Below are 10,472 nucleotides of genomic sequence, written 5' to 3'. Positions count from 1 at the left end.
TGTGCAAGGGCTCAGTAAAATCAGCTTAGTCACAATCTAGTTCCTTTAAGAGTTTGCTAAGTCTGGAGAATGAAAATTGTACATGTAGTCACAGGTGCAAACTTGAGCCAAAGACCAATTCTAATGCAGAATTCCTCTAAAAAGTTTCATTTCTTTTTCCATGTGGAAATGGGGCATGATTTTACTCAGGGGTAGATAAACAAGTTAACTTTAGCAGTTGCAGTACTTTTATGAAGCAAACAAAAAAAGGGATCTGTTTTTTCAAATGTTTACCATAAAGCTGTGATACTAAAAGCATGTTGAACACAGAGAGAGAAAGAAGCTTTTGGGTTGTTGACCTCTGCCGTTGCAAGCCACCACAGCCTTTTTTTATATTCCCTTTTATTAATTCTCATGCTCCATTTAAAAACAAGTGAGGTTTCTTGCCGTCCCAACTCTTGTAAAACTGTTCAAAATACACACTTCTAAGTTCCAGCTTAAATAAACTCATGATCATTTGGTTTTGGGCCAATGCTAAACCATTTTTACTAAAATAATACAAGGTAGATCTTTTCTGGAGACACGAGTCCCGTAGAATTTGTAGTCATGGCATCCATATCATCTCTTCTTCCCATTCCCCCAATCCTCCTTATAAGTCAGAGTTATTGTTTTTAAAAAACCTGTATTAGGATCCAAGCACAAATGGGAGAAGTATTAATATTGAACCTATAAGGGAAGAAATGTCTCCATTCTTTCGACTTACATGTTCTAAAGTATTTCACATACGGACAAATTTAAATCTCTTGAAAGGGTTTAAAAGGAGCAGAAATCTCTGCCAATGTAACCAAAGTGCTGGTTGATGTAAAACAACAGATTGTTTTATTTAAGAGATGATTTGAAGGAAAACTTACATCTGTAAATACTGGTCTATGGCCTTAGATGATTGAATTGAGCTTTGGGGACTCTATAAGGTAAATGAAAGAAAAGGCATAAGAAGTGTAATGTTTAATCTTGGCTTGCAAGAGCCACATTTCAAAACATTTTTGAAGTTTAAACCACCAAATACGAGAAAGAGATTTTTTGTATTATTTTTGACTTTTGCACTTGAGATGATTTCTAATAACTTCAAGATATTTATGGTCAAATATTTAAGTTTGAAACCAGTGTTACTTTTGAAAGTTTTTGAAAAGAAAAGTTCATTAGGGCATCACTATTAAGAAGCAATGTTTAATAGGTCATGCTAATTAAATGAGGATAGTACTGTTACAAATTACAAAAATAAAATAGGTCATGGAGTTCTAAAAGCAATCTATTATATATGCACCATGCACATTATTATTAATACATGCATAATTTGAATGTTTTAGAAACTGTTTCTAAATATACATATATATATTCTAGTGTTTGATGTTGTTGCCTTTTTTAGATATTCAGAAGATTATTATCTTCACATAGTCACAAAACTGCAGAACTGCACCTGGAAAAGGAGACCAGAACAATCTACAAAATTCAGGTAATTTTCATTGTCTCATTTAGAAAAACTGTTTACCCTAGATTCATCTAACAAGCCATAAATTTAAATCTTCTGTTTTGAAAAGATAATTTTGTGTTGCTTTTAGACTGCATTTGTAGCTATACGATTCTATTAATCTTTGGATGCTGGGGCTCTTCTCATTTATTTGAATTGAACTGTGCAAACTGAGTAGGATAAATAAATAAATACGCAAATAAAGTAATTTTACCTGTCTCCACTACAATGAATAGTTAACTGACTTAAGTAGAATAGATTAAAATATTCCTGACACAAAACCTACAGTATTAAAAAAAAAAAATCAGTAATGTGATTTTGTCCATCTGAACTGGCACTCAGCTAAAAGACTGTATAATGAAGCAGTGTATTTGTTACCCCAAGACCATTGCTTCTATTACAGAAGTGCCCAAGGCACTCAGTAGGTTTGACACTGCATGTCATGGCCCCAGAGCATGTAAGCACGTGATTGCATCTGTGCTTGTTTGGGATGGCACATAAGTACATGCTCAGTAGGGACAGTGATCCCTGAAAAGCTTCCACTCTAATTTGGAAATGCATCATGCTGGGTTTAGAGAACAGCTTCACTGTGCCAACCCTATTTTCTCCAGGGGGAAATACTCTCTTGAATTACATTATCACATGGATCAGAATTAAAGATTCTGTCATGATAATTAAAAATAAATAAACTGACCTACCTTCCAACTCTTTGGAGTTAACTAGCATTGAAAACTCAATATTCACATGCTCAGCATGATACCCTTGGAAGAAGTAGGTTTTTTTGGGGTAAAGCTTTTTGTGCAACATAAATTGCTGTGTTTGCTGTGTGCCATAACTGACTAATGGTGTTTCCCAAAGCTGAGGTAGGAGAATACACAGAGTTAAGGCTTAAGAAACTTTCAATTAACTCAGGCAGGATTTAGCTGTGCACAGAGATATCAGAGCATGATAAGGAGCTGCAGAAGCAGCCCCTTCTGTTTCAGAACAGGTAGGTGTCTTGTACAGAGCTGACAAGAGGTGAAGCTGCTCTCATCTGCTCTTCACCTGCTTTTCACCCTGCTACATTTAGGGTTTTTATTTTCCAATCTTTTTTTAACTTACCTTCCTTCTGAACGGACCAGCCACCACTTATCAGAAATTTGCCACTTCTGCTGTGCTAGGTGTACGAGTCAGTGGCAGAGTAACCACTCCTTGTTCCAGCTTGACTTCTTCATTTATTGCTTCTGCATTCTCCCTTCCACTGGGCCAACTTCTTCTACATCTTCTAGGACAATGGGAATCAAACATGACATCCTCTATCTAAACCGTCATATGAGGCTGTTGGACTTTAAGTACAAGATGCTTGCTGTACCTCTTGCTGTCTTTGCCTTCCAGCAAGGAGTGTGGGTCATAAGTAGTCAAGGTGGGTTATGCAACCAGTGATCAGACTGGAAATATTCAAAAGTGAAAACTGTGGGGTGCCCTAGGCCACTTAGAAAATGTGGATTGTATGTACATTGAGGTGAGCTTGCTAGCTTTAACTTAGCTCAAATCCAAGTGAAAAAAATCTTTTGAAACCCATGGTTCAGCACAGGCTGGACAAACTCTTGTCACTTAATTTACATTCAAGGGCTGTGCTGTTATGGTTTCATTGCTTTTTAACATCCAAACAAACTAGAGTATTAGCTAGTTCATATGTCTACAACCCATGCTGCATTTCTGATGACTGTACTGTATTCTTCTGTCCTTATGAAATTTGATCTGCTTTGCTAGCATCCAAAAATTCCATTGATATGACCAAGGACTGGTACTTTTGTTTAGGGTATTGCAGATGATTATTTTACAAAAGATGTGTGCTTTTGCATGTCTTTTCTTTCTTTTTCTGTTCTCTCAAACTCCTCCTCTCTCTGTTGTTTTCTGGAAACAGGACATTAAAATTTTACAGTTGTCCTTGCTCCCAGACCATACTGGAGACTTTCAAGGCTCTTAGCAGTTCATCAATAGAGGCTTTAAAAAAAAAGAGAAAACCAAATTCAGTATAAAATTTACTGACTAATTCTGTATACACTCCATGCTTACAGCACTCCCAAACTTATTTATCAGACTTAAGCACAAGAGCCTGGAACTAGTTTTGGAAGGACACTCGAGCTGAGAAATGATGCTTTGACAGAGCTCTATAGGGAACAAAGCTTCTAGAAATGTGATGAAATGAATGAATTAATAATCCCTTGGCAGTACATCTCTTCCTTTTTCTAACTTTGCCTAGTGTCAATAATGCATAATAATTGTATAATACAAATATTATTCAGTTCTAAAAATCTCATTGTCAGTAGATAAACACACCCATTTTGCACAAGAGGAAATTAATCTCAGAGAGGCTGTGCATTTAGGAATTGGGTAATACAGCTAGCCACCTTCAGGAGGAGAGCTTGAAGCTGCCTGTGTCATATTATTCACCTGCCAGTGCCACCAGAAGTCTGCCTGCTGACTAGACTGCAGAGAAGCTGCTTGACTTCTTTCCCTGTTTGCCCATCTGTTAAATGGAGTGAACACTTACATGCTTCTCAGGCATGGTGTCAGTTGTATGACATCTCTGTATTATCCTGAAGTTCTGAAGAACAGGCATGCATATTTATAAGGGATTTAATGTCTTATGCTTCAGGGCATAAACTAACCTCTAATTAATAGGGTTCAAAAGCAGCTTCCCGTGCGGTAGTGAATTTCTCAAAGAAGCTTTCTTGTGTTTTCCTTTGCAGCTTTTGCTGTTGGCTACCATCATACTGGTAGTGGAGTGAAGGAATATGTGATCTGAGCCAGTAACTCTTATGTTCCTAGAAGACAGTACTGTGTGCCAATGAGTACACATCAATACTCTTTGTAAGCCGCACTCCCAGCAGATCCAGGCCATATAAAAGAATAAGAATTTGAAGTGTAATGCAGGAAAAAAGTACTTGTCTTTGTATTTGGCAAAAGGGTTACAGCTGACAGCCATGTGTGGCACAAACCACAGTCTTTTTGCCAACCCATTGTACAAAAAGCAGAGTGCAGGATTCCAGGTTGACCCTCTACTACCTAGCTCAGCTTTGCCATGCAGCTGTGCAAACTGTGTCCATTTGTTGTCAGAGAGCTGCCCTTTTCCTTTTCCAAATGGCTTCCTCTAAAGCTGCTCTGCTGTGCACGCTCATATGCACTTGGATAGATTGCTATCTGGCAGTGGTCAGTGGTTCTTGACAGCTATGTGATGTTTACTCATGCATTTCTCAAAATCAAGAAGAATCATGGGGCAAGTACAAGCCATGATGTTCTCTTTAATACCTCCCATATCCACAGTCACTCTTCTCTGGTTGATTTTTGTCCAGCCTCTGTTGGGGAACCAGTCTCCTGTCTCTTCACTTATTTCAGTATCTGTAATGCTGATATCAGCACTGCCAGATTTAGGCTGTCCTCAGAGGAGCAAGTGCAAGCACCTGGTTCACTGCTTTTGCAATCTAGTTAAGATTTATTGTGCCCCACATTAGTGTTTGTCAGCCATTGCTAAAGAGGTTTTATCTAGCTTCACAACAGATGCTAGAAAAGGTGATGTACCTACACCAGAAGTGGTGTAAATGGCATCCTACTAACAGTGATTTAGGGAAAGTCTTCTCCAACGTTTACTGCTACTGATGTATAGAAAGCTATTTAACTATTTTTTATTCAGACCTTTCCTTTATGAAATTCAGCTGTGCTTCTCTTGTTCTTTTTTTATTTCTCTTGTTCTTTATGGCTTTACAATCATCTAGCATCTCCACATTATCCCTTTGTTTCTAAGCCCACCTGAATTCTTCCTCCCTTTTCAGATTTATATCAGCTCTAACTTGTTTTAGACAAAGCAAGTCCTCAGATTTCTTGGTTATAAGAAAGGATTGGTACAAACTCGGAAAGGGAGGGGAAATAATCTCGCAGCTGCCTGGAAGCGTCATTCTTAAAGCTGCAGAAAAAAGCTGTGCTGGGTAGCTTCGTCTGCAAAGGCTCTTCTAGCTACAGTCAGTAGAGTCTCAGGTTCCCTAGGTAACCTGAATATTAATTATTATATTAGTATTCTTCAAAGGTTTTCCACTTAAAAGAAATGTTTCATTAGTGCAACAAATTACAGAGCCCAATTGGGTGCAAGCTGTAATTGTTTTCACACCTCCACATCTCTCTGCTTTAGAGACTTTTAAGCTTGATTTATCCTCATTTGGGCTATACACCCATAGTGGCAAATAATCTGCAGCTTTTCCAAAGAGTTGCAACTCCTGTTTCTGCTGGAAGCTAACAAATAGCTAAAACAGCCCTCAAGATGACTGGGTGGGAGGGAGGATATGGAGAAAGGCTGAGCAGATGCTGTGTTTCAGAGAAGCCTCTGGGCATTGTAGTTCTGGGCTATCTCGCTGATCTGGGAGCCTGGCAAAGCAAGGCAACAGGTCTTCAGGGGTGGTATCACACTGGAATAGCCCTGTGTGAGCTGTGGATACTGGGCCCCCTCCCCATGGAAATACCATTCCTAACAAACCTTATTTGCATCTGATAATGAAGGGAGAAGGAAATTCCTAGGTGTAAAATACAGTTTTAAAACCCCTGACGTTACACTGCAGTTTAGCTGGCACACTGCTCCACTCCACCAAAATATTTGTAACTTTTTTTAAAAGAAAACGTTGCTACTTTAAAAAAAGAACCCTGGGTCTTGAAAAGAATAGTTAAAAGATCAACCCATTTTCCTAGTCCTGTAATTTCCCCTCCTGCTTTTTATCCCACTGGACCTCTATTACCATTTTCCCACTTTAATATCTCTTCTGAAAAGTGTGTTAAACATTCCTGCAGATTATAAAATCCCACCCCTTGAAGAGATTAATTTGTAGTGTGCTACACTAACATATATAACAGTATTGCTTAACACATCTGTGTACTGCAATGAACCACAGTTGAAACACAAATAAAATACCCTGTGAGGTCAATTTATGCTTACATAAGCTCACACCACCACATAACCAACAGCTTTCCTAACACTAAACAGATCAATAATTCCACTGTACTCTCTGAAGTCTTCCATTCCAGTATACAAGAAAATACGCAGAACTCTGAGATTACAGTGTAATTTAAGAGTACATTTGCTGCATAGGTTTAATGGATCATATGTAAAATCAGGAGTATATATTCAGAGCCATATTTCTATTTCAGAAGAGAAAAAGGCTGGGTGGAGAGATAGTAATTGGTGACAGTTTGGAGAAATTGTTGACTCTTTTAATTGCTCTACAGACTATATACTTTCCTAAAGGTTGGAGAATTCCTATAAGGGGAACCTAATTTTGGATCAGGCTGAGTTAATTTTGTCTTCATGGTGGACTCTTTAAAGAGTCTTTGGTTTGAAAATTTTATTACACTTTTTACATATTCTGCCTTGATTTCAGATTCAACCCTGTTGGCTTTCATTGTCTTAGACATTCATGATGTTACTTCATTTATAGACAGTTCAAGGGCTGTCAGTGTAGCATTCCCCTTCAACATGTTCTGCCTCAGGTATCAGATTTAACCACTCTTTTCTAAAAGATTGGAATATGTCATAATATGCCTCATTGCACTTTGATGCTATTGACTTGGATTGACAAGAGCCTGAAGAAACCCATATCATTGTCTAGAGACCCCAGTGCAGTACGATAAGATAATTGCTTGCTCATTATGAAATGTTACAGCAGTGGACATAGATAAAAGGTAGTCTTGCTGTTTGTATTTGCACCCTTGAAATTTTGCTGTTATATAGTGGAATTTTCTATGGGTTCTTCTCTGTACTGTCACAACAGTCTCTTCAATATGAAACCTCAAAGTCTTTGTCTCACATGACTTTGTCTCAATTGTCTTCACATGTACAATACAATAGCCCACATGAACTAATGATTACAAATACCCAAGCTAGATGAACTATTAAAATGAGCTATTAGGCAAGCATAGACTTTTTCTGGTTATTACTAATCCACAGACTTTTGTTGCTTGGAATACTTTGCCCTTTATTCAAATGATACTACAAACTGTGCTGTGAAATACACTTAGTGTCAGGCTTACAGAAGTTACAGCTTTAAATATCTGCTCTTTGTGTTTGGGTTTTTTTTAATGTGGTGTTTATGTGTATTGGGTAACTGAAGGTCCACAGAGATATGTCTGTGTAAGCATCGCTGGTGTGGATAATGTGCGAATGCTTTATAACAGGACTGATATGATATTCTTTTTGCAAACAAACATTCACTTGTACAGATGTTTATAAAAGGTGACTTAGAATCAAATGGACATAGACCATTACTGAAAGAAGTTTGGCCGGATATCTATTAAAAATCTCTGGTCATTGAAATTCTGCACCTTGCCTAGGCAACCTGTTTCAATGTGCTTCCTAATACTGAACTTAAGCTTTCTTTAGTGCAAATTAAGATGATTTTCCTCACCCTCCCCCCCATGGCCTTAGAAGACAGTTGAGCATCTCTATTTAGAACAATGTTTTGCATATTTTGATACTTCTGCAGTGTCCATCCCCATCCACTTTTCCCCTCCTCCCACCTCAATTTAGTCCAACGTATAATGACAGCGAAATATTTCACACTGTCTCAGCAATGAAGAATGCCTTCTTGCCCCAGGTCTACAGGTATATGTCACACTGAAGTGTAGTCTACACAAAAGAAATACTATTAAGTTCACACAGTTTTGTCAGATTCTGTGGGCTCACGTCCCCCTGGGGGTACTGCAACCCCTTGAGGATCATGGTAAACTGTGTTGGCCCAGTGGTCCAGTTCTAGGCTGGAGCAGACAATTCCAGTGGTATACTCTCTTTGCTGTGTCCCAAAGTACAAGGCTGTGTAAAGTTTTGGTGCAGAAGCAAGTGCCTTTTCACATCAGATATATATCTGAATAAAATATTTTAAAAAATATAGAACAAAATTACTTTAGCTAAGTATTTCTAATGAAAGAAGGTGTTCTGAATAAAAACCATCCTACTTACTGCAGGAGGATGAATCAAATGTCCTCTTGCTGCTTGTATCAGTAGTTTGGAGGAGTGGGGAGTTTTTAAATTCTGCAGAAGTTCTTTGCATAAAGACAAATTTCACCCTTATATTATGGATTCTTCCCATTCCACTCAGGATAAGGGCAGTGCTGGCTTCTGGACCAGCTCAGAAACTCTGCTAGCCTTTGACTAATCGTTGACTGCTTTAGCTCTTATGGCTGGTTCAAACTGAGTTGTTGGAAGGAAGATGTTGAGATGTTTGCGGTCTTTTCAGGATGTGTGCACACCGTGTCTTGTCAGCAGGCACGTGCAGCCTGTACACAACCGCTGAACTACTTAAAATGCATATATTCATATTACTGCAGAACCAAGCTGAGCTAATTAATTTTGCTGCTAGGAGGGATACAATAGTTCAGGCTGAGCTTCTTGGCTACTGAGCTACTACAGGAGCTGCAAAGAAACTACATCAGTGTATTTAGATCCTGGAGATATTTACTGACTTCCACTAAATAGAGTGGACTTTTCATGTGAAGCATTTGTGTTATCCAGAGGGGTTTGGAAACATGTACAATCAAGGCAGCAGTCCGCTATTGCTGCCCACAGTTCAGTGTGGACTAACTGCATAGCAGTTGGAAAACAACATTATTCCTTTGGCTTGTCTCAATACTTTGATAATGTGCTCCAGAAACCAGGATTTTCTTAAGTTCTCAGCAGCCACAAACCTGAAGAAATGATCTGGATGCCATGTGGGCTCAGAATTCCATCCCAGCTGACTTCAATACAAAAATAGGTCCAGCGTCCTTGGTCCACAAAGGACGAAATTCAGCGAAAGCATCTGCTGAGCAACAAGAAACATTTTCCAGCGCAACAATGACTCTGTGTTGTCTAATACGAATAGAACTTCACAGACAAATACAGCACACCGCTCCGGTTAGGTTATTGATTAAGACTAACATGACTGTACTTACTCAGTTTTCTGAGGTATGTATTACCAGTCCAAATGGTGTAGTCTTTTTCCAGGTACTGATTTTGTTCCTTACGTGTTACAAGTGAAATTTCCAGATAGTGCAATCGACTCCCTTTCTGCTTATCTTGGCATAAGAAATATCTGTGGTTGATGTTGCACCTCAGCTCTTAAAATAGCTCTTAAGTCTCACTCTGCTTCCAGCTGCTTGCAGGAGAAATGTTGGAGAGAAGGCTTACTCCAAATAAGAATCTGGCAGTACCAACTCCAGTTGGTATCTCCAAAGGAGATACTTTCCAAACCTAGGGCCCTACAAAACTTGGGTACTTTGACTCCAGCTTCTTTTACTCTGGACTTCTAATGCTGTGACTGGATCATAAAAACACACTGTTCTAGGGCAACCCCCAAGTCTAGCAGCTCTGTTAACAACTGGAACTGAAACCTTTTTACTATAAGCTACATCCATGTCCTTACACATATCTGAGGTGGATGCTCAGCCTGTATAGCAACATCCCATCTTCCAAGAGCTGCCCCTATATCTCAGCATTTTCTCCTGGTCAGAACAGACAACATGGATACTTTCTACCCTTCCAAAGAAAATGCAGAGTTTGGCTTTAAGGTAGTACCTTTTGGTGCTGTTAATTCTGACCCTTGTCTCTTATCCCACCATCTGGTTAGGAACTTCTTTGTATGGTAGGTTTTAACAATTTCTCTCTCCCCAGGTGGCATGATACACAAGTTAAAATGTTGTCTTAGCTTTGCAACACCTTACATATAGCACTTGTTAAAAGAATTGACTTGTATGATACATGTCATAATCTTATGAAGTACATGCTCTTTAGGGTGTCATTACCTCACACGACAGAGGCTACATATGACATTAATACTATGATGACGGTTGCAGTAATAGATTGCTTGAACTGCCCAGTCTCTACCCCTTCCTCATTGTTTGCTGCCAGTTGTAGAGGTACCATGTGTTACAGCTTGTACAAAATCTATACGAACAGATCGCTAAATAT

At 38.8% G+C, this 10,472-nt stretch overlaps 1 protein-coding gene across 1 annotated transcript in view; it reads left to right on the top strand.

Annotated features, from left to right (window-relative positions):
- ST8SIA6 (ST8 alpha-N-acetyl-neuraminide alpha-2,8-sialyltransferase 6) overlaps window positions 1-10,472 on the top strand; it is a gene marked incomplete at its 5' end in the record, with an annotated part of 42,759 nt that overhangs the window by 16,124 nt on the left and 16,163 nt on the right. The window contains one exon of the mRNA XM_009330548.1: window positions 1,406-1,492. Within this exon, the coding sequence (XP_009328823.1) occupies window positions 1,406-1,492 (87 nt within the window). The remainder of the gene's footprint in view (window positions 1-1,405; window positions 1,493-10,472) is intronic.

The sequence above is a fragment of the Pygoscelis adeliae genome, unplaced genomic scaffold, assembly GCF_000699105.1.
Source record: "Pygoscelis adeliae isolate BGI_AS28 unplaced genomic scaffold, ASM69910v1 Scaffold27, whole genome shotgun sequence".
Lineage (NCBI taxonomy): Eukaryota > Metazoa > Chordata > Aves > Sphenisciformes > Spheniscidae > Pygoscelis > Pygoscelis adeliae.
This window is presented reverse-complemented; position numbering and strand designations above follow the sequence as displayed.